Genomic DNA, 25528 nt, shown 5'->3' on the forward strand with positions numbered 1-25528 from the left:
GCAATGAAGACATTTTATTCTTTCTGGAGGGAGGCAGGTTTAGAGTTCACTAAGCAGCTCAATAGCATCATCAAAGACCCAGGTTTTTATTGTTCTTCTCCACACATTCACGTTTCATCCCGGGGCTGGTCCTAATGGTCCTGGGATGGCTGCTACGGTTCCACGTCGTATCCCTGGAGCGGCTCTCTCCTGTCGTCAGCAAAGGATGCAAAAACCCACAGTGGCCTTCCTTCTCTGCCACGTCAATGAGAATCAGGACGGGTGGTCATCTCTTCTTGCAGAAAAGGCTTGTAAAGGAAGCGCCCACTAAGGGGAGAATGAACTTGCAGAGACAGTGTTGGTCTGCACAGAGCTGGGACATCAGCGTCTGGCAAGCAAATCCACGTCTGGCCCACTGCCCTCTGGGTCTGCATCTATTCTTTTGTTCTACAAAGTCAGTATCCAGAGGCCCAGCGAGGTTTTGAGAGAAGCAGGGACTTGTCAAGTGGTGGCAGGTTATGCCAGGGCTGCTGGCAGAGCAAGAATTCTTCATAAAGTTATTAAAATGGGCAAATACCACAAAGATGTTATTTCTAACAATTCTGACATCTCTTTCCAGTCTTGAGTCCTTGAAGTAAAATCCTCTGCTTCAGAAAGTGGCAGAACTTGGACTTCTGGGAGAAATCTGCTGCTACTTACTAATTTGTTTAGCTCAAATTGGGTGCTGGATGGTAAAGGTTCAATGTCCCATTTCTTGGGCAATTTAATAAAAGCTAGTCAAATGAGCAAACTGGGATACTGTTTTAAAAGTTCAAGCCAGATGGGGCACCTGGGTGGCTAAGTCAGTTAAGCGTCCGACTTTGGCTCAGGTCATGATCTCACAGTTTGTGAGTTCGAGCCCTGCGTTGGGCTCTGTGCTGACAGCTCAGAGCCGGGAGCCTGCTTCAGATTGTGTCTCCCTCTGTCTCTGCCACTCCCCAGCTTGCAATCTCTCTCTCAAAAAATAAAAATAAATAAATAAAAGTTTAAACCAGAAAGTTTCCAAAATAAAACATTTTTTCACTATCTGTAGAGAAACATTTATTCCAAGAGAAACTGAGATAACAGGGACTGGAGACAGGAGAGCATGAAATAAATACATGAGTGGAGAAACGGGTGAGGGGGAGGGTGTGTGTGTGGGTACATTTAGGGTAAAAAAAATAAGTACTTCTGCTCTTACGGGAAATGATTTTCTATTTTACTTGTATATCAAAGTCAACATAAATATACTAGCCAATGTTTAGAAGGATTCTGTATCATCTTAAGGAATAAAGAGAAGCACAATAAAAATTAAAAAAAAAATCACGCTGGGGAAATTGACCCCGGTGGTCTTGACTGCTCTGGGGTTTGCAGGGAATAGACATTTAAGCATCTCTGCCCATCGCAGTGCCAGCGTGGTCTTCTACTTGCGGGTGGGGTATTTTCTACCCAAGTCAGCACTCTTCTCTGCTGGGATGCTGAACACATTTTCGAAGGACTCCAGGAAAACGGCACAGCTGGGTTCAGGTACTGTTTCTTTTTTTTTTTTTTTTTCCCAACATTTATTTATTTATTTTTGGGACAGAGAGAGACAGAGCATGAACGGGGGAGGGGCAGAGAGAGGGAGACACAGAATCGGAAACAAGCTCCAGGCTCTGAGCCATCAGCCCAGAGCCCGACGCGGGGCTCGAACTCCCGGACCGCGAGATCGTGACCTGGCTGAAGTCGGACGCTTAACCGACTGCGCCACCCAGGCGCCCCTCAGGTACTGTTTCAAGATGTGCTTTTTTCTTCAACTTTGATAGTCATGAATGCGTTAAATGTCTTGATAGAGAAGGTCATATTTGGGAATATTCTTGGGATCAATAGGACTTTGGACAATAAGCTTTCCCCTCATTGCTCCTCGATAAATTACTTCAACCAAATCTATGAAGTCTTGCTTGGTTTTGAAACTTCCCACAAACTTAGTGTGATCGGGAGACCTAGAGAGCACGGGAGAAAAACAACCACGCTCAGAACTTTTAGCGATTTCTCACTGCAGACCTTCAGGATAAACAAAATGAAGCACAGTTCTGATACTTTCTGTTCCTGAGGGAGACTTCAGACATAAAGCCTAACATTGATTTCTCCGTTTGTGAGTACAGGGCCCATTTGATACAGGATTAAACGCAGAGCCATGGGCCACTGGAAGGGCATGTGAGCCCTACCAGGTGAAGAGCCTTCCCTTCAAAATCTACCTCAATTTCTTCTCAGTTCCTTATCAAGTAGAATTCCCTGGGTGTTGGGATGGGCATAGTTGGTTGCCGCTGCTGTTGGCCTTGCCGTGAAGAACCCGTTAACTGGTCACCGTCTCTGAGTTCCCCTCACTTATACTTTTGAGTGGGGGGGTACAAAATCGTTTTTTTTTTTCCCTATTTCAAACATCGGTTATGTTTATTACAGAAATTTTTTAGAAAAAAACATTACCAGTGAGGTCAAAGGCCGCATTTTGGTACATATTCTTCCAAAGTGTGTGTGTGTGTGTGTGTACACACACGTGTGTACACACGTGTGTTTTTTTCAAAATCATGGTAATTATATCATGCAAACTATTTTGTAATGTTCCAACTAACATAAAACCTATTTCTTTCAAAGTCATTAAACTTGTATTTACAACATCATATGAAACTGACATCTAGTGTCCTTCTGTGAACATCTAGTTTCTTTCCAAGTATTTTGCTTTCTAAATAATGGTGGGATGAATATTTAGGCAGCCAATTTTGCCCACTTTCATGATTATTTCCCTTTAGATAAATTCTTGGAAATGCAATTGCTAGGTTGAAATTTTTACATATTTAAGTTGGCAAATAGTGTCATAAATCACATTTTAAAAAGACTGCACCAGGGGGGTGCCTGGGTGGCTCAGTCGGTTAAAAGTCCCAGGTCATGATCTCATGGTTGTGAGCCCTGTGAGGGGCTCCACATTGGGCATGGAGCCTGCTTAAGATTCTCTCTCTCTCCCTCCCTCTGCCCCTCCCTATCTTGAGCATGCTCTCAAAAAAAAAAAAAAAAGATTGCATCAAATTAACTTCTATCACCTGTATCCTAGGAGAATAAACAGCTTTAAAATAAAACAGGTAATGGTTAATGCACTTTCAAGTAGATAATGACAAAACAGATACAAAGATCTAAACAAGCAGACACCTGAACCACAGTGAGAAGGGTTAAGAATTATGGACACACTGAAAATACATGTTGAGTGCTAGGATGCTGACTGGATACAATGGAAGATGTTAAAGATTTCATGGTGCTTATTCTTGACAGAATTGAAGAATGACATCAGAATTCTCTGAGTAGCAGAAGATAGGACACTTGGCTAGAGAGAAACATGTCTCAGTTTGCCGGAAGGAACACTTCTTTCATAAATGCAGCCTACCAGTCCCAAAAGTTTAAGAACAATGACACATTTTGTATTAAATGAAATTCCTAAGAAACTTTTAAAAAAGCTGTTCTATATTTTCTACACCAAAGGGTATTTAGTGCTGCACAAACTGTTCAATTGTTTCCTACTTACGTAGGAGGTTAACATTTGCCAATCATACTGGATACACTGTCATTTTTGTGCCAAAGTTTCACATGACCAAGGAGTGGGTCACCTGAGGACACAGCACCAACACAGGGCTCACAGAGCCACCCTCATAGGCAGGTGAGTTACTGGAACTGCTTGGTTGAAAGAACCCCTCCCAGCTGCAATGACTTCAGGTCAATCTAACTTACCCATAATCCACTTTCATGTGCTGCCCATTGAAGAAGAACACAGTAGATGGAATATAACTGATGTCAAAATAGTGCGTGTAAACGGGAGTTTGGTCCACATCTACCAGATATATAGCAGCCATTTTACTCAGGTCAGAAGACGTCTTAGAAAGCTGCAAATAGAGACATGCAGGTTACAATGAGAGAGGCAGCTAAATCTCCCCTGAGTTCCACATTAGACACAATGTAACCTTATCATTCAGACAGGGCCCTGGGTAAACTGTGTAAACTGTGTGAATACATTTCTCTCTCTTTTTTTTTCAATTGATTTTTGGTTGTAAAAAGCTTTTATAAACTTCTTATAGATTTATGAAATCCATGTTCGCTTAAAAACAACTCAGAAATACACACGGCAGACACTGAAATTCCCCCCAATCTTCTGCCTTCCAATCCCCCCTTAAATGATAATCATAATAAAAACAGTGAAGGCTTGTCTGGCGGGTTATTACACGTTAAGTGTCCAAAGTGCTTTATGCTTATTAACTCATTTGGTCCTTACAACATTCATATGAGGTTATTATAGTCCCCACTTCTTAGATGAGGAAACTGGGTAATCTGCCCCTGGTCACACAACTTAAGCAGTACAGCTGGGATTTGAACTTGGGCAGCTTGGCTTCAGTCTATACTCTTGGCCTCTGATACTCCCTTCCCTCTATGGCTGAGGGTATAATCCTCTGGCCCATTCCTCCCTCAGATTAACACATCAGCATTCATTTTTCATCACAGAAATAAAGATTCTTATACTGGATCCACACTGTGTGTGGCAGCAATAGAAATGGTGTGAAGAGGTGTTAGTTCTGGGATCAGTCTCTCTCTATAACAGAGACAAGAATAACCACATTTTGTCCCATACTCCCCTCCCTACTCATCAGAGTATGAAGACGTGTTATGAAATCAGATTACCATCAGGCACACACTGGAGGCACCACACTGGAAAAGCTTATTTGCAGGCAGAGAAAAAGAAGTTCGAACCCCAGCTCTGCAAGTTACTGGTCTGTCCTGTGGGAAGTCACCTGACGTCCCTGGCATTCATCTCCCTGTGTGGGAGTAGTAACAGTGATGGTAATTATTCCACTGTTGTGAGCACAGAGTAAATAAGTGCTTCTGGTCCTCTACTGCTCTGTTGGTGAAACTGAACTTGGATGGCTACTGGTGGGGAGGGACGTCTAGGACAGATTCAGCAGGATCATGGGTCTGGGGGCTTAGCTCAGGGCAGGCACATGACCAGCTCCTAGTGAAAGCGTGCCAGCAAATGAAAAGCAGTATCTCCAGGCCCGGCCACTGCCTTTCATGCACTTTGTAGATGTTGAAGTGAGAACGTACAGATTTTTAATAAAAACCATTTATTTAAAGAATTCACTTACAATATCATCTAGCTGCAGACAGACTGGATCCTCATCTCTCCCAAATCGGAGAACTAATACCTTCTCTGCAGTACTTTTTATTGCTTGGTCTACTTCTTTTTTGCTAGTTAGCTTGGGCAACAGGAAGCTCATCTTGCCATAATCCAAATATTTATCCTGTCAGTCCTGAAATACAGCTGCAATATTTAAAGACAGATTAAGTGCATGAGTCCTAATTAAAAAAAAAAAAATAATTTTGTAGTAGTTAATACACATATATTTTATTCTCAGAGGAAAGAAATAGTTTCATACAACATAGTATCACAACAGTAAAAAAAAAAAAAAACAACACACTAAATGCACAAACTGCTGGCAAGTCCACCAGCTTGAAAAGAAACATAAATACAAAAAGGCGTACTGTGGGGGCGCCTGGGTAGCTCAGTCGGTTGAGCGTCCGACTTCAGCTCGGGTCATGATCTCGTGGTCCGTGAGTTCGAGCCCCGTGTCGGGCTCTGTGCTGACAGCTCAGAGCCCGGGGCCTGTTTCAGATTCTGTGCCTCCCTCTCTCTCTGACCCTCCCCCATTCATGCTCTGTCTCTCTCTGTCTCAAAAATAAATAAACATTAAAAAAAAAATTTCAAAAAGGCGTACTGTGAAAAATCTCCCTCCCTCTCTCCGCCCTCAACTGGCCCTGTTAGTACTGGCCTGTTTCTCCCCACACAGCAGGTAGCTACTTTCATTAGTTTCTCATGTATCTTCCAGTTTTGTTATGCATTTACAAAAACATACAAATGTGCATTCCTATGTTTTTTCCCCCTTTTACCCCAAAGACAGGCTATTCTATCTGCCAGGGTTCTAGCAGGAGAAAGATAACATTCTCAAATTTGGTAATTTCGAAAGATTTTCACTAAGGCAGGGTACAGGCACACACCAGGTACAGTGCTGTACTCGGGCTAGTAAGAGCAGGGCGCCGTTCCCACCCTGAGGCCTGAAGGAGCTATAGCAGGGAGTAGTTAGCACAAGTGTGTGGTGGGGAACGCCGGGTGGAGAAGGCTGTCATATAGGAGGTCAGCCTGCAGTTAAGGGATGCAGCCACTCTTCTCCGTCTGTCTGATCTCCTCCTACTGTGCCCACTGGGTGACTCACACTGGAACCAGAGGGCAGGGGAGATGCAGAGGGCATCCAAGTCTCGTGGTCCTGGAGCAGTCTAGAGAAGGAAAGAGTGCATCTGGAGAGGCAAATGACAGCTGTCCGGCACACATACTTTACCCACTCTTCTTCACTTTGCGCTTTTTTACTTAGCATGCATAGACCTTCCCATATCTATACACACGTTGTCACAGAGACATACTATTTCACACACGCACCACACTTTTAAAACCGTCTTTTACTGATGAAGTATTATCATGAGCCCCCACCCCCACGTGACAAACAGATAGATTAAGAGTGTGTGTGAAAACCACAAAATAAACAAATCATAGGGGCGCCTGGGTGGCTCAGTCGGTTAAGCAGCGGACTTCGGCTCAGGTCATGATCTCGCGGTCCGTGGGTTCGAGCCCCACGTCGGGCTCTGTGCTGACAGCTCAGAGCCTGGAGCCTGTTTCGGATTCTGTGTCTCCCTCTCTCTGACCCTCCCCCGTTCATGCTCTCTCTCTGTCTCAAAAATAAATAAACGTTAAAAAAAAATTTAAAAAAAAATAAATCATAAAATACTCAGATAAAAGGGAACTAATCCAATTCCCTCATTTTATAGACTTGTTTGCTTATAGTTTTGGTTCTAGCTACAGCACGGACTAGAATCAAAGCCACCAAATTTCTTTCCTTCTAAAGTTTTTAATTTTATTTTAGAGGGAGAGAGAGAGCATGCAAGCGGGGGAGAGAGAATCTTAAGCAAGCTCCACACTCAGCACGGAGCCCATCATGGGGCTCGATCCCACGACTCTGGGATCATGACCTGAGCCGAAATCAAGAGATGGATGCTTAACTGCCTGAGCCATGCAGGTGCCCCCAAGCCACCAAATTTCTAGTGCAGTGTTCCTTCTGCTATAATAAGCTCCTGTTCTTATGGTTGAGAAACTCTATTTTTGAGTCCATCCAGAAGAACTCCACCGGGGTACTGATATTTATATTTGGCCCCCAAGTTGGCTAATGCTATGAAAAGGGAGGATTTCTTTATGTGTGTGTGTGTGACAAGTCACATTTTAAGACAAGAGTTAATAAAAATGTATATAGGAAATGAAATTGTTCCTGTAATAAGTCATACTTTAGACAGGCAAGCTGATTGCTAGGAAGGACTTCATCAAATGTCAGTAGCAGAAAAAATTACTGATAAAAGGGAAAGTCAAAGTGAGGATGGATCTATCCCACCCTAGAATTCAAACAGCAACTCCAGTTCTGATAAAGAGGAGGAAAACTAAAGCCACACCTAAGAAAATGTTCATAGCAAGGGATACCAACAGAGACTTCACAAAAGAAGAGGTACAAATAGGCAAAAATATTTGGAAAGTTAAGCTTTACTAGTAAACAAAGAAAAGCAAATGGAAGATTATTTAACAAAGCCATTAAGTTGGTAAAGGTAAAACAATATTGCAAGAGTGTGAATAAAGGGCCACACATTCTTACTTGCTGCTGGAATGCAGAGAAGCAAAAACTTTTCCAGAAAGAAAACAATTTGAGCAACAACTCCATTTCTGAGAATTGACACGTCCACAATGATTTATTACATTCTTAAGGTGAAAAACTGAAAACAACTTAAATAGCCCAAAATAGGAGATTGGAAAAAAAATGATAGTACAGTCCTGGAACATACTATTACACAGCTGCTAAATACTGTTACAGATGAACATTTCACATACTGAAAAGTTCTCATGATAAATAAGTTACAAAAAAGTATATAAAGTGTGATCCCACTGCTGTACAAAACCTAATACAAATGTAAACATTTACACAGAAATAACTAGAAATAAATATCCCAAAACACATAGTGGTTATCTCTGACAGTGAACAGACAGGTGACTTTTATTTACATCGGAGTGAGAGTCTTCTTCCAAACTATTCGATATACATACATACTTAATATATATATATGCTTAATGATGCCTGTGGTCGGGCTGCTCCTGGCCCACAAGTGCTAGGGAAAACGACACCTACTTTCTTTGTACAAGTCACCTCCTTCTCTTCCACTTGACTGTTCGCAACCCCGACCACTTCTCCGAAATGTCGGCACACAGGCGGTTCCCGTCTCCTACACCAAAAGCAGCGACCCTAACTCAAAGTAACCCAGGAGCTGCTGCCCACCAACTCTGGCGGACCATTTATAAAACCGGAAACGGAAAAAGAATACTCACTGGCAAGTAGATAAACTTGCGGTCCTTCCCCTCAATAGTCCCACAAGCCGACGAGATTATTCGTTACTCTAGTCACCGCCCACTTTGCCCGCCTTTGACAGGAAGCCTAGCGTCACTTCCGCCCTTATTAAACATGACCGACCTCCTTCCCTTTCTTCTTAGAGCCGAGGCGGGGCCTCGCCTTTCAGGCTAACTATGATTGGTCGCGATGAGACTCGGAAATGTCTCTGACCAGGGTTCCAGAGGAGGATACTCTAGCGTTGAGTGCTTGGTTGCTTTCTATACCACACTTGGCGCCAGGAACTGGCGGTTTCCGGGCTGCTCTCGATGGTTATCTCTGGACGGATAGAGGGGATCGCGCAGGGTATTATGGGACAATAATGGCCGCGCTCAAGGTTTGGGATTGGCTTTCTGAGGCGATCTGAGTGAGGGGTGGCGGTGCCGGCGCCCCGAAATCTGGGACAGGAGGTCCCAAGAGTCGGATTTGGTGAGGTGAGTGTCCTTTCTTTCTTCTTGACCTGACCTTCGCCAATTACGGCAGCTCCAAGCGGCGGATATGGGTCCTTCGCTCAGGTTCCGGTCCGAGTTTGTGGTCTCGTCCCTGTCACCCAATTTGCCTTTCTTACCCTTGGGATGCTGCACCGGTCCGGGCTTTCCTGTCCTTTCTCCTTGATCTGGTCAGTACTGCTGCCTGGCTGCCCAGGGGTCATCCTGCACCCTTCTTTAGGCCTCTGCATTGGCCCCCTCCCAAGCAGAGGCCGAGCTAAGTAGGGCTCCTTGTGTCTTTCTTCTCTGTCATAGTGGTATCTTTACTATGTGATCTCCTCTACTAGAATGTCAACTCCAAGAGGGCGTGATTTTTGCCTCTTTTGTTCTTTGTTCTTTTCCTATTGCCCAGAACAGTGATTGGGTCACAGAAGGTATTCGATGAAAAATTGTTGAATGAGTAAATCTAGTCTTTCTAAATTTTCTATTCTTAATTGGCTTCTTTGTCACTAATCATTCTCCAGAATCCAGTCCTGTTAATTCCTTATTTGTTCTCAGCAGCTAGTTAAGTCCTATCAGACTCCTTGTCTTGTGCTATTGGTATCTTCCTTTGCTGTCTCTAGATATGTTTGTTTTCCTGTTCTCCATTAATCAGTTTAAATTCATTCATTCATTCATTTATTCACCAAACTTTATTTCACTAGGTGCTGGCTGTAGTAATAGCAAGATAGACAAGGTTCTCTTTGGCAATCTAGGAGTATATTTTTTAGTTCCTGCTACTGTTGAGCATAGCATATATATGTTTACCTTCCTGTTTAGATTTCCTCACATGCACAGAAGTCACCAATATGCAGCTCTGTCTTTTCTCTTCTGCCTGATGGCATTTTTCAAAATGCAACTCTTGTGTCTGTGTTGATATTATGTTTGGCAATATTTCTCTGTAGAGCCGTGCATGTTAATTAGAACTGGGCAAAACATCCTGGATTCTGGTGGTACCCTACACCTTGACAGTTCCTTTGCTTCACTGACTTACTGAAAGAGGAGAATTATCCAAGCACCTAGAATCGGTGTATAAGTGGATGGTGTGTAATGGGACGTAAAGAGGAATGAATTTGATACACGTTGAGTGTCAGAAAATCTTATAATCACCTTAATACTTTTCAGGAAACCATTTCATAACCTAGTGTTTCTTGTTAATATTTTTGGTGAACATGGATTGTTATTAAACAAGATCCCAACTGCCGGGAGGTAATTCTTTTCTACAAAACACAGCTGGTCCAAAAAAATCCACTAGTATATGGATCACATAGTATATGGTAGCTTTATACCCCAGCATGTCTACTCTGCTGTATCTGTAGTTTAAAGGGAGGGAGAGGTAGAAGGGCTCATGTAGAAAATGTTGAGCCCCGATTAGTACAGAGAAGCATGGCAAATAAAATAACGTGACAGTTACTTTTATGTATGGCTTTATGGTTACAGAGAGCTTTCGCATACACTTTCTTGTGGGATTCTTATAATAATTCCGTGGACTAAATAAAGCAAAAAATATTTCTGTTTCACAGGTACAGAAATTATGCCTAACCAAATATTAAGTTATCTGCTTACAATCATACAAGTAGAAAATATCAAAAGCTTGCATTCTAATTGAGGATTCTGACTTCAAATCTAGTGGTATTTCCCCTACAGTGCCTTTCTAGATGCCATCATGTTCTAGTAAGTGTCCTTCGTGAGGACTGTGCTTGCCTGGTATCCTCTTGGATCCCGGTGTTTGGTGGGTGTGTGAATGTGTGTCTGTTTCTGATGTGTATCAGAGTGGGAGTAGGAGGATCTTTTGAGATTGTCAGTGACATAATGGAAAGATTTTGGCAAGAGGTAGCTAAGCAAATCCTGGTCTTGATGGGGAGGTTAACTCCCTGAATATCCCTGTAACTTCAGTTATCCTGGGATATAGCAGAGCTATACCTTTTCTCCTTTTATATCCAATACAAAATGGGTTGTCTTCCTTCCACAGAAATCCCAGAGCCTGTCATGGAGGACACCAGCGAGGATGCCTCGATCCATCGATTGGAAGGCACTGATCTGGACTCTCAGGTTGGTGGTCTTATTTGTAAGACTAAAAGTGCAGCCAGTGAACAGCATGTTTTCAAGGCCCCTGCCCCCCGCCCTTCCTTGCTGGGACTGGACTTGTTGGCTTCCCTGAAACGAAGGGAGCGAGAGGAGAAGGACGATGGAGAGGACAAGAAGAAGTCCAGAATCTCTTCCTACAAGGACTGGGAAGAGAGCAAAGATGACCAGAGAGATGCTGAGGAGGAAGATAGTGACCAAGCTGGCCGACATAGCCGAAAAGACAGGTAAAGGCTTTTGGATGGGTTGACCAAAAGGGAATGAGAATGGAGGCCAGGGAATAACATCCCATGTTGATTTCTGTTTTCTTGTTGGACATATAGATCTTTATGGTTTTATTATGATTCTGTAGTATTGAAGTAGATAGGAACTGATATTTTCTTCAGATGTGTGGGGAACATTCAAAGGTGACTAAAGAGTAGAGCACAAAGATTAGAAATGATTTGGGTTGTTGCCATCAGTAAGCCTGTAGGGAGATTAAGTGGAAAAGGTCAGGTCACCCAGCCAGCCCCCCTTTGGAGGCAAGGTTTTTCTCCTAAGGAGGGGCGTTTTACCACTTGCCCTCTCTGTTTCAGGCATTATCGATCTGCTCGGGTAGAGACTCCATCCCATCCTGGTGGTGTGAGTGAAGAGTTTTGGGAACGCAGTCGGCAGAGAGAGCGGGAGCGGCGGGAACATGGCGTCTATGCCTCGTCCAAAGAAGAAAAGGATCGGAAGAAAGAGAGATCACGGGATCGAGACTCTGACCGCAAGAGAGACAGAGGTAACCAGCCCAGCCTAGTTCCTGTAGCCCAGTAAGCATTTGAGTGGACATATCAGCTTCTTTCCTGTTGCAGGAATTTTTCTAATGCCTGATAATTAGGGAGCCCTGTTGGTGTTGATAGTGTTGGGGTTGGGAATAGCAGGCTGTTTAAGAGCTGTCACTTGCAGCATAGCTGCTTTGCTTGAGTGTGTAGTTCTCGTTTAATTATGAAAATTGGTGATAAAGGCAATACCAGGCAGTGTGTATAAGAAACCAGAATTTACACTGGTGTTGGTGACAGAGAAAGGACAGTGCTGTGAAGCAAAGCTGGACATAGAATCCAACGCTGGCTTTGCTCAGTATTATTTAAATTTTATAGCTTATAGATTGGTAACCATTAACAGCTATTCATTGTAGACTTATAACTATTGTTTTTTGAATTCTTGCAGGAAAATAACTGTTACTGTGAGTTTGAAACTTTGTAGCCAGTAACTATTTTTTCCCCCTGAAAGAATGGGGATATGTGAGTTTCAGGAGCCCATGGATCGCATTAGAGCAGTGCAGGTTGCACCTGTGAGTGAGTGGGAAGGCCTGTCCTTTCTCTAGGGTGAAGATGGGTGGAAGTTAGGATGGGACACACATTTTCTAAGCTCTGCACGTGACTCTTGACAGATGAGAGGGATAGAAGCAGACACAGCAGCAGATCTGAGCGGGATGGAGGGTCAGAGCGCAGCAGAAGAAATGAACCAGAGAGCCCGAGACACCGACCTAAAGGTAGACCGAGCCGTTGCTTGTGGTGATTTGTCAGGGGTCAGTGTATACAAGGCAGCGTCCTCAGTTGATATGCCGTGGGCAGAGTCAACTGCTGGTTCCACTATGAACTTCTTGGAATACTTGGTTCTGAGTCAGGTTGGAAGGCCCTGGACCTCTCTGTTGAGACGGATATGCTCCTCTAAGTTGGTAGGCCAGTGGACTGAATGGCCAGTTTTCCAAATGGCAGGAAAGAATAGGGAGCTGGGGAACAGAAGAATTGATTAAAAATAATTATTTAGGGGTACCTGGGTGGCTCAGTCGGCTAAGCATCCAACTTTGGCTCAAGTCATGATCTCATGGTTCATGGGTTTGAGCCCCGCGTCGGACTCTGTGCCGGCAGTGTGGAGCCTGCTTGAGATTCATCCTCTCTCTCTCTCTCTCTCTCTCTCTCACTCTCACTCTCACTCTCACTCTCTCTGCTCCTCCCCCACTTGTGCACACACAACACACACTCAAAATAAATAAATAAACTTAAAAAAGTTGTTTATATTTAAGAGGAGTATGTTTGCTGAGAGAAATTGGATATTCTTCAAGATGTTGTAAACACATTAAAAAAAAGAAAAGTGTTATAAATACGTGAAAACTGGCCTATTAAAATCCAGATACCTTAAAAATTGTCAAGATTGTGTTACAAGTAGATATCAAGTCTATCGATAGTGAAAGAAAGAGATTTGGGGAATTCACTTTTGGCTGATAGCCCTAGAGCCGTGTCCCAGTGAAGTTAGAGGTTTCCGGTGGATGTGTTCTTTGTCGCCCCAGATGCAGCTACCCCTTCAAGGTCTACCTGGGAGGAAGAGGACAGTGGCTGTGGTTCCTCAAGGCGCTCGCAGTGGGAATCGCCTTCCCCGACACCTTCCTATCGAGATTCTGAGCGGAGCCATCGGCAGTCCAGTCGAGATCGCGATAGGTGATGTTCTGGGCAGAGCAGCCCAGTTTCTCTGGGTGGGTGGCAAAGGGTGGACGTGATGAGGGCAAAGGGATCTGGGCTGGGGGAACAGATGGCAGCTGGGGAACATGTCTCAGCTTAGTGACTTAGTGATGCTGGTTACACGGTCTCCCAGGTCTGTGAGGAGCAGGTACTCAGATGACACACCTCTGCCAACCCCATCCTACAAATACAACGAATGGGCCGATGACAGGAGACACTTGGGGTCCACACCCCGTCTGTCCAGGGGCCGAGGTAAGGCAGGGGGAGGGAGGGGGACAGGGAAGCGGGATCACTTGTCCCAGTGAGGCTGAGCAAAGCTGCGCTTCTGGAGCTGTGCGGTTTTGCAGGGCTCTTGGTGGGGCTGGGGGTGTTTGGACTGACCTGCTGCGTGTTCTCCTTCAGGAAGACGGGAGGATGGCGAAGAAGGAATTTCATTTGACACAGAAGAGGAACGGCAGCAGTGGGAAGATGACCAGAGGGTAAAAACCTTATGTCTTTGAGGCACCGAATGAGGAGTGGTGGACCTCCATGGGTGAATGGGCCACGAGTGACGCTCTAGTGGAATTGGACTTCGATGAGGGCAGTTAGCACTGGACAGTCTCTAGAGCCGAGCTGGATTCAGTCCCGAAGCCTTGGAGTCTCTCCAGAGGCACAGGCTCCTCTGTGAAACTTCTCACCTGCCACTGGCAGACCTGTTTTAGTTAAGCGTTGGTGCCACCGTGTGGTGAATGTAAGAAGTGCCGTCACGATGGGCGGCCACATAGTCCGTTCCCGCCTGTGTCCTCCACATGGCTCGTCCTAGAGCACATGGTCTTCCTCCTGCACCTCCCACAAACATTGCTCCACCACACCAGTGACTTCTCACCAGACACCTCCCCTCTGGTCTTGTCTTGCACATAAACTCGATCTGTTCTTTGTTTTCACCGCTCTGTCACATCGCTGCAGCAAGCTGACCGGGACTGGTACATGATGGATGAGGGATACGATGAGTTCCACAACCCCCTGGCCTACTCCTCTGAGGACTACGTGAGGAGGCGGGAGCAGCACCTGCATAAACAGAAGCAGAAGCGCATTTCTGCTCAGCGGAGGCAGATCAATGAGGTGGGCTGCTGGCGGTAGCTGGAGTGAACCCGGCTGGCGTTGGGCATGTGGGAGAAGTGCGGGCCTTGTGCACATGGTGGCAGCGCAGCTGGCCTCTCATCGCTGAAGTATTGGGTGTCGCTGTGCCTCTAGAGTGTGAGGAGGGTGGGCGTAGAACCTTTCAGTAGTTATCTCCTAACATCTCTCTCTCTTGTAGTCCTCCTTCCATGCTGGGATGGGAACTAGTAGGGTGTTCTTTGTGTCTCTGCGTGGGGCCGTGGACGCTTGCCATTTGTGTGTCTGTATAGAGGTTCTGACTCACATATAAAGGGCTGCTGCTTGGAAAAAATGTCGCTGGTGGTTTGGGATCAGTCACTTTTCTTTCTTAGGAGCCACAGGGTACAGAGGCCTGTGACATGTCTACGGCCCAGGCCTCGCGTGGCCCTTCTCTCAGGACTTGATGTGTGGACTCTCCCAGTGACCTTTCAGATGCCTTGTGGTTGCAGTCTGAGCACGGCCCCCCGTTGTGTTCTCATAGGATAATGAGCGCTGGGAGACCAACCGCATGCTCACCAGTGGAGTGGTCCATCGTCTAGAGGTGGACGAAGACTTTGAGGAGGACAGCGCAGCCAAGGTGCATCTGATGGTGCACAACCTGGTTCCTCCCTTCCTTGACGGACGCATCGTCTTCACCAAGCAGGTGAGGCCGCTGGGGCCTGAGAGAAGAAAGCTCAGATAGAATTGAGCTGAGAGTGGGGGGAAAAAAAGAGGAAAAAAAAGCCCCCATCCCAATAGGATAGAAATCCTTTCATTTATTAGGGCTGTCATGAAGTGGACCTTCCTGTTGAATGTAACAATCAGTGGAGAATTCCTCTTTTTCCCCAACCTACAGCCAGAGCCTGTGATTCCAGTCAAGGATGCTACTTCTGACCTGGCCATTATTGCCCGGAAAGGCAGTCAAACAGTGCGGAAGCACAGGGAGCAGAAGGAACGCAAAAAGGTTGGTTTCTTGTCCTTTGGGGCCTGGGAGTCTGTTTTTTCTCTTTTTAGAAATTGCATGAGATCTCATGGGTAGAGGTCCTCTTGGAAGTTCGAGGACACTCACACAGCAAGAACCAGCTGTTGGAGGAGGGCTTCGTGTTCCTCCACCAAGGCCTTTGTTAAGACAACCACAGGGCCCTATGCTCTGGTGGCTTGAGGTAGAAGAAGGGAATGTGGGCGCCGGGCCACTGCGGCTTTGTGGGAATTTACCACCTGCTAGATGGAGCCTCCTGTGCAAGTGGGATTGGTTTGCCTTGGACCACAGTCGTGTTACACGATGGAGCAGACTTTCCGTATTTTTTTTAGGCTCAACACAAACACTGGGAACTGGCTGGAACCAAGCTGGGAGATATAATGGGTGTCAAAAAAGAGGAAGAGCCCGATAAAGCGCTGACAGAAGACGGTAAAGTGGACTATAGGTAGGAGTCTTGGTCAGCAGTGGGCTGTCTCCTGAGCCTGGGGCCCTCAAGGACACTTGCTGGGGAACTGAGAGAATTTGTGGCTCATGAACAGAAAAATTAGGTCACTTTGGATCTTCTAGTCTGTTCTCATCCCTTCCTCCTGGTCTCTCTTCTACCATCTTCAGCTTTTCCTAGATATTATTCCTGCCACCACCACTACTACTGCTATAGGAGTGACCTCAGTGCCTGTCAGCGTTAAATGCCTCACAGATACTGACTGAATTCTCAGCGACAGTCCCACGAGATAGGTGCTCTCCTTCCCATTTTTTTGTGTGTAGAGGATGAGACCCAGGGAGGTTAAGTAACTTGTTTGAGGTCACCCAGCTGTAAATGGAGCGATGCTCAGACCCAGACATTGTAGCTTTGGAGCCTGGTGTCTTAGTCATGGTGCTGAAGTGCACTTCTGATGTTCAGTGTTGGAAGGTAGGCTTTGCCCCCTTAGATTTCAGTTTAATGGAAGGAAGAACCACTTTTAACAGTGTTTTGAAAATAGGAAAGGTTGTTTTTACCAGGGAGTGGCTTCCCTGTTCATAGAGGTATTTAAGCAGATGATAGATAGCTGCTTGTTGGGGTTCACACGTTGGGTAGATGGCTGGACTCAAATGTCCCTCCTGAATCTCATCCTTTGAACATACTGAAGTCTTACTGAACTGGCATCCAAGTGAATAATTCCCTGCACCCCTCTGAGAAATAACCCAAATGAGAAGTCAGTACTGATGGTCAGCCCTTGTTTATAAATGTAATCCCATAGGCATTAATTGTTAGCTGACTGAGAGTGACGGAGAAATTAGAATAGGAAGCCTGACAGGGTGTGGGGGGAGGTCTGAAAGGGGGACAGGACTCTCGGGAGAGTGGCGGGCAGCAGACATGTGGACGCCCACTGGCAGCACTGAACCGCTCTCTCTTTGCAGTCTTGGGAAAATTACAAAATTTTTTGGAGTCTAGGCGTGTATACATGTGTCAGATATTTGTGTGCTTTCAGTAGAAGCTGGAGGTCACTACTAAGTGGGACTATTTTTTCTCACAATTCTTTGAAAATGAAGCTTTACAGACCATGCCATCCGCCATCCTGCCAGGAGGAGAGAGGAGGTCTGACCCTGGTCAGGACTCTGTAGCCATGACTTCTCCATTTAGCCTTTCGAGCATTGAGCATTGTGCTGGGTATTCTGTACAAGATAATTACCTGGTGATCTCAGTTCCTCTTCTGGTTGAGCTTTTTGGGGCAGAGAACTGGCCCATTTGTTAACCTGAACTCCTCTGAGTCATACTTAGTTTTCTTTGCCCAGGGAATGTTGGGTATGTTGTGGATGATGGTTCTCAGACCGCAGTTCTAGTCCGTTAGGCCAGAGGAGACGAGAAACATCTTGGATCACCTGGCTGCTCTAGTGTCTCAAAGATTTCTTGCGTCTTGTTGAGGTGGGTCTTGTTCTTGGGTGTAGGAAGAAGGACAGTAACCCAGTCAGGAAAAACAGTGTGGGAAATTGTGCAGGGTGCTTAGGCTGCTGTGTGTTCTCAGGACGGAGCAGAAGTTTGCGGATCACATGAAGAAAAAGAGTGAAGCTAGCAGCGAATTTGCCAAAAAGAAGTCGATTCTGGAGCAGAGGCAGTACCTGCCCATCTTTGCTGTGCAGCAGGAGCTACTCACTATTATCAGGTAACTTGTCTAGGAATTCCAGTGTTGACTGGGTGTCCCTTGGGTCCCTTGTGTTTACTCAGTAGCTCTTTTACTTTGGGCTATTGCATCTGGTAGAGAAGGGAGAGAATTTTTTCTTACCTGACCTCCATACCCTGGGCTACTTTGCATGAAGTAATAAGCAAAACGACTTTGCTCTGTTATATTTCATTTGTTTAAACCTCACCATTTTCTTTTTTTTTTTTTAAATGTTTTATTTATTTATTTTGAGAGAGGCGGGGGGCATGAGCAGGGAGGGGCAGAGAGAGAGAGAATCCTAAGCAGGCTCTGTGCTGTCCACACAGAGCCTAATGTGGGGCTCAATCTCACAAACCATGAGGTCATGATCTGAGCTGAAACCAAGACTTGGATGCTTAACTGACTGAGCCACCTAGGCACCCCTAAACCTTACCATCTTCTAGACATTGTAGGGGGTGTCTTCATTCGGGGCTGTTTTCCCAGGGAAATCTGTCTTTAAGCAGGCGTGCTCCTTGGATAGCCAGACATAGGCATAGGAGGTGGCAGCGTCTTGTTGGAGAATTGGAGGTGGCCATCCGCCTGACCTGATTTGCCCTTCGTCTTCTTTCCCTTGTAGAGATAACAGCATCGTGATTGTGGTTGGAGAAACAGGGAGCGGTAAGACCACCCAGCTGACACAGTACTTGCATGAAGACGGTTACACGGACTACGGGATGATTGGGTGCACCCAGCCTCGGCGTGTGGCTGCCATGTCGGTGGCCAAGAGAGTCAGTGAAGAAATGGGAGGAAGCCTTGGTGAGGAGGTGAGTGGGCACGAGGGCTGAGCTGTACAGCTTCCGTCCTTTTGAGCTGACCTCCTAAGGCCTGGGCCCAGCATGGGGTATGCGGGCAGTGAGCTGGGGCCCAGAGCTTCTGAGCTGTCTCTCCCTGACTTTCAGGTGGGTTATGCCATCCGCTTTGAAGACTGCACCTCAGAAAACACCTTGATCAAATACATGACTGACGGGATCCTGCTCCGGGAGTCCCTCCGGGAAGCAGACTTGGATCACTATAGTGCCATCATCATGGACGAGGCTCACGAGCGCTCCCTCAACACTGATGTGCTCTTTGGGCTGCTGCGGGAGGTGAGGGCTGTGGGGCACAGTCTGTCTGCACCCGTGGGGCTTTGATGCATGCCCTGTTGGTAGTTCATGACCGAGGTACTTCGGGTGGGCTGGGGTCTTGCCTGGGGGATCCAAGAGGGTCTCTGACAGGCCTGAGTTTGCTGAGGCCTCCAGGTTGCCAGGTTGAGACCTGGGTTGTAGTTTATTCTGTTCTTGCTCAGCCAAGAGACTCCGGGTTCTCTTGGCCGTGGCTCTATGGGTTTGGTCCTCAGGACTGTTAGGAATCTAATGTGCCCATCTGTCAGCTTCAGCTTGTTTCATCTGTGAGTAATGTTGCTGAGATTGGAGGGAGGGAGCCAAGTGTTCCAAATCTATAGGGAAGCCTCGGACTGACCTCTTCTCCCAGGTGGTGGCTAGGCGCTCAGACCTGAAGCTCATTGTCACATCGGCTACTATGGATGCAGAGAAATTTGCTGCCTTTTTCGGGAATGTTCCCATCTTCCACATCCCTGGTCGTACCTTCCCTGTTGACATTCTCTTCAGCAAGGTACTGAGGCCTCCTTTTTGAACCATTCCTGACCTCTGATGAGAAGTCAGTTGGAGGGCATGGGGTAGGGAACTGAGCCAGGAAAGGTTTTTGGGGTTACTGTGGGGCAGATGGGGCACTCTAGCTCTAGGTCTGAGACACAAAGGAGTGTACTCGGGGGAGGTCTAGTTTTATTCTTTCATTAGAGCAGCAGTGCAGGGTCCAGAGAGGGCAGTCAGGCCCATCTGTAGCCCCGAAAGTCCACTGGCTCTATCCCTATACCAGTGACTGACCACCAGTTCCTGAGGGATGTCCAGCCTGCATTTCTCTCGATGCTTCCCTTTGACCATGTCTCTGACTGGTGTTGCAGACGCCGCAGGAGGATTATGTGGAGGCCGCGGTGAAGCAGTCCTTACAGGTGCACCTGTCGGGGGCCCCCGGGGATATCCTTATCTTCATGCCTGGCCAAGAGGACATTGAGGTGCGTGCCTTGGTCATGACCATGATGAGCAGGTAGGATCCTACATATGGGAGTTTGGGGCTCTGGTATCTCATGGCTCTTCTCTGTGCCCTCAGGTGACCTCAGACCAGATTGTGGAACATCTGGAGGAACTAGAGAATGCACCTGCCTTGGCTGTGCTGCCCATCTACTCCCAGCTGCCTTCTGATCTCCAGGCCAAAATTTTCCAGAAGGTGTGATAGCAAGAATATCTGTCTTGGGTACCCACCTTTGGGTCTCCCTGGATTTTCCCAAGGGAGGACTAGAGAGAGGGGTGGGGTGTGCTCTTTGCCCTGTGGAGTCTTTCCTACCTGAGGGCCTACAGCCTTCCCTCTTTGTACATCCTGCCTGGTTCTAGGCTCCAGATGGAGTTCGGAAGTGTATCGTTGCCACCAACATTGCCGAGACATCTCTGACTGTCGATGGCATCATGTTTGTTATTGACTCTGGTTATTGCAAGTTAAAGGTAAGAAAAGACACAGGCACTAGGGCCCTGGGCCTTCACCTGAAGCTAACTCAATGTAGTAGGTGGTGGGAAGGCAGGCCCTGGGTCTTTAGCCCTTAAACGAGGGATGGACTTGGATTTAAGAGGCTAACATTTGAGTGCTGATTTTGCTGTGCACTTGATTGACTTAATCTTTGTGATAACGCCATGAGTTAGATGATTTAATAACTCTGTGCAGATCCACAGAGCTGGTATTTGTGGGGAAATTTCTTAAGGTTCCTGGTTTCAAAAGGATGGCTGCCAGGGCACCAAGGTGGCTCGGTGGGTTAAGCGACTGACTTGTTAGCTCAGGTCTTGATCTTAGGGTCATGAGTTCACACCCCGTAGTGGGCTCAACACTGGGCATGAAGCCTACTTAAAAAGGAAAAAGGATGGCTGTCTGCATTGCTAAAACACTGTACTCTGTGCTGCGTAGCAACCAGGGTTTGTCTGTCTTTGTCTCAAGGTTGCCTCCCTCTTTCCCCTTACTCTATGCTTAATCAGCTCTTTATTGTCCCCTCCTAGGTCTTCAACCCCAGGATTGGCATGGATGCTCTACAGATCTATCCCATCAGCCAGGCCAATGCCAACCAGAGGTCAGGGCGAGCCGGCAGGACGGGCCCAGGTCAGTGTTTCAGGTAGGAGCCCTGTGCTAGCCTGCTCTCTGGGGCAGCGCTGGGATTGCTGAGTGTGGAGCCCAGGCTGGGGCAGTGGGGACTGGACTGTGATCCAGCAGAGGGATGCTGGCTCTAGGATCCCTGAGGCTCGGGACTGATGGTGGGGCTGCCACTTGGTGGTTTGCTCCTCATATGCTGCTGAGCCAAAGAGTAGCCTTTCCAGATGGCTTGGAGGTCTGAGCACCTTTGGGTGTCAGGCAGTCCCATGTTGAACGTACCTGCACCTGAAGACTCTCACAGGCTAAGTCTGAGCAGATTATATCTTGGCTCCTGTTACACTTCTGCAGTTAATTTTTCTGATTTTCGTGTTTTAAAAAATAACGTATTTGCTACAGAAATTCAGAAAATACAGAAGAGCATAAAGAAAACAAAACCGAGCCATAAATCTCGTCCCAGGCTCATTGGTTCCAGAATTGAAACAAATATGTAGGAGACTCCAGCAGAAGAGTCAATTGGCAGGACTGATTTGAATGGGTAGAAATCTGGGATTCAGAGAGAACAAGGCAGGTGGGGGAAGAAATGAGAACTTGTCCTCCCTGCCTGTGGCTTTCTTCCGTACTGACCTCTGTGGGGTGCAGGTGCAGGTGCAGGGCAAAGCTGGGGTAGCATTGGGTCTTCCACTGCAGGGACCCCTGCGCGGGCAGCTGGGCCCCGAGGCGGTAGATGCAGCAGAGTGTGGTCTTCTTCCCGGCAGGCTCTACACCCAGAGCGCCTACAAGAACGAGCTCCTGACGACCACGGTGCCCGAGATCCAGAGGACTAACCTGGCCAACGTGGTGCTGCTGCTGAAGTCCCTCGGGGTGCAGGACCTGCTGCAGTTCCACTTCATGGACCCGCCCCCCGAGGACAACATGCTCAACTCCATGTATCAGCTCTGGATCCTTGGGGCCCTGGACAACACAGGTGCCGAGCCCCGGGAGCTGGAGATGGGGGTGGTGGTGGTGGTGCTCACGGGCTCTGGCGGTCAGTTTCGCTCCTCGTTTACTTCACTGTGTCCACCGAATGTCTGGATTCGCTCCTCTCCCAGGTGGGCTGACCTCGACTGGGCGGCTGATGGTAGAGTTCCCGCTGGACCCCGCCCTGTCCAAGATGCTCATCGTGTCCTGTGACATGGGCTGCAGCTCCGAGATCCTGCTCATTGTGTCCATGCTCTCGGTGCCAGCCATCTTCTACAGGCCCAAGGTTGGTGGTGGTGGCCACTCTGCTCTCCTTGAAGCTGCAGGGGGCTTTACCGGGTTGAGGAAGGGTTAGAGAGGACTGGTTTCTTTCTGTATCATTAAAATGGAACAGAGGCATGGGAGTCAAAGTTTCCAAAGAGTGGTATTACTGCTTTCTGTTAAGCAGGTTGGGGTAGGGGAAAGCATGGGCTAGATCAGTGGTTTTCAGGTGATTTGGAAATTTCTTATCGTCTGGTATAGTTGTGCCTGCGCTGTCATGTTTTAGAGTAGATGTTTTGTCAGAAGCTACGTTATTTTCCCTGAATCGTTAGGGTAACACACTGATGTGTTTAAAGCTGTGCGTGCAGGCAGGTAACAGTGTGAAAAGCTCCGGGATCCTTGCAGTGGGCCTGGACTCCCCGTGCTTACAGTAAGGGTCCTTTTTCCTTCCTAGGGCCGAGAGGAGGAGAGTGATCAAATCCGGGAGAAGTTTGCTGTCCCCGAGAGTGATCATTTGACCTACCTGAATGTCTACCTGCAGTGGAAGAATAATAATTACTCCACCATCTGGTGTAATGATCATTTCATCCATGCCAAGGCCATGCGGAAGGTGGGGGCAGTCGCCCAGATAAGCAGGATGTTGGGGTGAGGTGGGGAGGCAGGAGAAGGCGGGCTTCATCCTTGCCTGCCCTGTGTCCTTCTCTAGGTCCGGGAGGTGCGGGCTCAGCTCAAGGACATCATGGTACAGCAGCGGATGAGCCTGGCCTCATGTGGCACTGACTGGGACATCGTCAGGAAGTGTATCTGTGCTGCCTATTTCCACCAGGCAGCCAAGCTCAAGGTGAGCCCAGAGGAGCCTGAGGGAGTTGTGGCCCTTTCCCGGCCTGATAATCATACCAGCGAGGAGTTCTTTCATTCTCATTGTACAGTCCTATAGACCTGGGTTTTCCCCACCAAGGCTTTTGTCAAGACCTGGGATGGAGTGGCTGCCCAGATGAGCAGTATTGTCCTGATGTGGCCACCTTTTGTGTCTCTGCCCTAGGGAATTGGGGAGTATGTGAATATCCGGACAGGGATGCCCTGCCACTTGCACCCCACCAGCTCCCTCTTTGGAATGGGCTACACCCCAGACTACATAGTGTATCACGAGCTGGTCATGACCACCAAGGTGAGTCTTCTCTGACGCAGTTTACTTGACGTGGGCCTACCTGGCTGGGCTGGGCCTTTGTAACCCTTCATTGCCTTCCTGTGTGAGCTTTGAGCCTGGGAGACTTGAGGCCACATGTGTTGCTTTGAGACGAATTGAGAGATTTGAGGATTTGAGGATGCTTACTTGGAATTAACCTTCAGATGCCAGTGACCTCAGCTATGCCAGCAGGATTGTTTGTTACTTGCTGCCAGGGATGAGCAACCCCTGTTGGTGTCATTAGAAAGGCTTTCTGGGGAGCCTGGGTGGCTCAGTTGGTTAAGTGTCTGACTTCAGCTCGGGTCATGATCTCACGGTTTGTGAGTTCAGGCCCCACATTGGGCTCTGTGCTGACAGCTCAGAGCCTGGAATCTGCTTCGGATTGTGTCTCCCTCTCACTCTGCCCCTCCCCTGCTCGCACTCTGTCTCTGTCTCAAAAATAAATAAACATTTAAAAATTAAAAAAAAAAAAAAAAGGCTTTCTGAGGGGTTAGGCCTTTTCTCTTGGATACTGGGCGTGGGGGAGGGGCCTTTTTTCAAGCATGGAGGGATTTGGAAGAAAGGATTAAAATTCCAGTGTCTGGGGCTTATGTCTGCCTTTTTCAGCCTCACAGGGCTGGGGGTCAGGCCCTTCCCACGTAGGTCCCGATTGTGGAACTACTCGGTGAGGGACGGCCCAAAGCATTGGCCTTCCTGTGACCACCGCTTTGTGACCCTTCTGCCTGCAGGAGTACATGCAGTGTGTCACTGCTGTGGATGGAGAGTGGCTGGCGGAGCTGGGCCCCATGTTCTACAGCGTCAAACAGGCGGGAAAGTCTCGGCAGGTAAGCATCCCGCGCTCGCCACAGAGGTTCTGTTTGCCCGTGGGACCCATTTTTCGCACAGCCCGGGATTGAAGACACATCCTCACCTGACCCCTGTCCTCCTTACTTCTCTCTCAAACATAAAAGCTGTGATGGAGCCAGGTTGGTATGGTAGATTTTCGCCCATCTGCTCCAGTTGCTTGGTCGGATGAGCCTTTTAAAAAAAACCTTATTATTGAAAAGTCCAAATATTCATAGAAGTATAAAAAACAGTATAGGGAGCTGTCATGTATTCCTTACTGAATCTCCATAATGTTCAGCATGTTGGTCAGACCTATTTGGCTTATTCCTCCTCTTCTCCATATGCTAATTTTTTTTCTTAGAAAAAATTTTAAAGCCTCTCTCTGACACTTTATTTCACCAATAAATACTTGAGTAAACATCTCTAAAAAGACTGGTTTTTAAAATGTAACCTTTTTGCCATTATCACTCAACAGAATTAATCCTTAATGTCTTCCAGTCCTTATTCATATTTTGTCATTTGTTTCAAAGATAAACTCATATGATTTGATTTGCTCAAATCAGAATCTGAATGTTACAGTTAGTTGGTATATGTGTAAGTGTTATGTTCTAGAATGTGCTCTGTTCTCATTCTTTATTATGGCATTGATTACTTGGAGAGACTAGGTCACTTGTAGAATATTCCATTTTCTGTATTTGGCCGATTGCTTTTTGTGATGGCGTTTAACTTGTGCCTCTGTCCCATGTTCTTTCTGTAAACTAGTAATTAATCCAAAAGCCTGATAAGATTCAGGTTCAGCTGTGTTGGGCAAAGATGCATAAATGTGTGCAGTGCCGTGAACTTCCTTTTAGATCCTATCAGGAAGCACGTAAGGGCTGGTGGCCCCACTTTTGGGGATGCTGAGAGTGGTCAGTGGTTCTGCCTGATTCCTCCAGGATAGATTGTCTCCCTGCCACTCCACCTCCTCATGGTCTTCGCGTACGTGGATGGCTGCTGCCTCGAGCTGTCCTTCAGGGCTTCAGACTGTGGGGGGCTTTCCTTCCTCTCTTGTATGTACTGTCCACACTGGGTCTGTGCACACCTTCCTTATGTCTGTTCTTCCCAGCCAGCTGATCGTGTCTTCCCTATTTCTTGTACTTCCTGGCATTACTGTGAACTTGGTAAGAGAGTGAAAGTACTTACGGAATTGATTGGAGAGCTGAGACACGATAGGGTTAGGACTGAATCGTGTCGTGTCTGTCTTGAATCAACAAACCGGCCTCA

General features: G+C 47.1%; 2 protein-coding genes across 6 annotated transcripts in view; one reads left to right on the forward strand and one right to left on the reverse strand.

Moving 5' to 3' along the window:
* On the reverse strand, positions 1 to 9154 carry TXNL4B (thioredoxin like 4B). Of its 5 annotated transcripts, XM_047836256.1 has the most exons (5): positions 8286 to 8452; positions 5157 to 5332; positions 3754 to 3905; positions 1769 to 1979; positions 1 to 811 (listed from the first exon to the last, which is right to left on the reverse strand). In XM_047836256.1, exons 2-4 carry the CDS (start codon positions 5286 to 5288, stop codon positions 1814 to 1816), a joined length of 450 nt encoding a protein of 149 aa, XP_047692212.1. In that variant the 5' UTR covers positions 5289 to 5332; positions 8286 to 8452; the 3' UTR covers positions 1 to 811; positions 1769 to 1813. The 5 variants fall into 5 exon arrangements, with proteins under 5 accessions (XP_047692212.1, XP_047692216.1, XP_047692213.1 ...); XM_047836260.1 differs by lacking the exons at positions 1 to 811; positions 8286 to 8452 and adding an exon at positions 9109 to 9154 and having other exon boundaries at positions 1700 to 1979; positions 5157 to 5321; XM_047836257.1 differs by lacking the exons at positions 1 to 811; positions 8286 to 8452 and adding an exon at positions 8483 to 8567 and having other exon boundaries at positions 1700 to 1979.
* The window catches only part of DHX38 (DEAH-box helicase 38), a 19445-nt gene continuing 2637 nt past the window's right edge, over positions 8721 to 25528 (forward strand). The window contains exons 1-25 of the mRNA XM_047836228.1: positions 8721 to 8974; positions 10980 to 11319; positions 11668 to 11855; positions 12507 to 12608; positions 13407 to 13554; positions 13709 to 13827; positions 13978 to 14054; positions 14521 to 14676; positions 15194 to 15355; positions 15548 to 15655; positions 16003 to 16115; positions 17674 to 17811; positions 18425 to 18611; positions 18747 to 18932; positions 19318 to 19458; positions 19808 to 19918; positions 20014 to 20130; positions 20295 to 20402; positions 20946 to 21058; positions 21792 to 22000; positions 22125 to 22279; positions 22709 to 22864; positions 22961 to 23095; positions 23297 to 23422; positions 24169 to 24264. Coding sequence (XP_047692184.1) covers positions 10997 to 11319; positions 11668 to 11855; positions 12507 to 12608; positions 13407 to 13554; positions 13709 to 13827; positions 13978 to 14054; positions 14521 to 14676; positions 15194 to 15355; positions 15548 to 15655; positions 16003 to 16115; positions 17674 to 17811; positions 18425 to 18611; positions 18747 to 18932; positions 19318 to 19458; positions 19808 to 19918; positions 20014 to 20130; positions 20295 to 20402; positions 20946 to 21058; positions 21792 to 22000; positions 22125 to 22279; positions 22709 to 22864; positions 22961 to 23095; positions 23297 to 23422; positions 24169 to 24264 — 3474 coding nt within the window. The 5' untranslated portion in view covers positions 8721 to 8974; positions 10980 to 10996. The remainder of the gene's footprint in view (positions 8975 to 10979; positions 11320 to 11667; positions 11856 to 12506; positions 12609 to 13406; positions 13555 to 13708; positions 13828 to 13977; positions 14055 to 14520; positions 14677 to 15193; positions 15356 to 15547; positions 15656 to 16002; positions 16116 to 17673; positions 17812 to 18424; positions 18612 to 18746; positions 18933 to 19317; positions 19459 to 19807; positions 19919 to 20013; positions 20131 to 20294; positions 20403 to 20945; positions 21059 to 21791; positions 22001 to 22124; positions 22280 to 22708; positions 22865 to 22960; positions 23096 to 23296; positions 23423 to 24168; positions 24265 to 25528) is intronic.

This window comes from Prionailurus viverrinus, chromosome E2, assembly GCF_022837055.1.
Source record: "Prionailurus viverrinus isolate Anna chromosome E2, UM_Priviv_1.0, whole genome shotgun sequence".
Taxonomy (NCBI): Eukaryota; Metazoa; Chordata; class Mammalia; order Carnivora; family Felidae; genus Prionailurus; species Prionailurus viverrinus.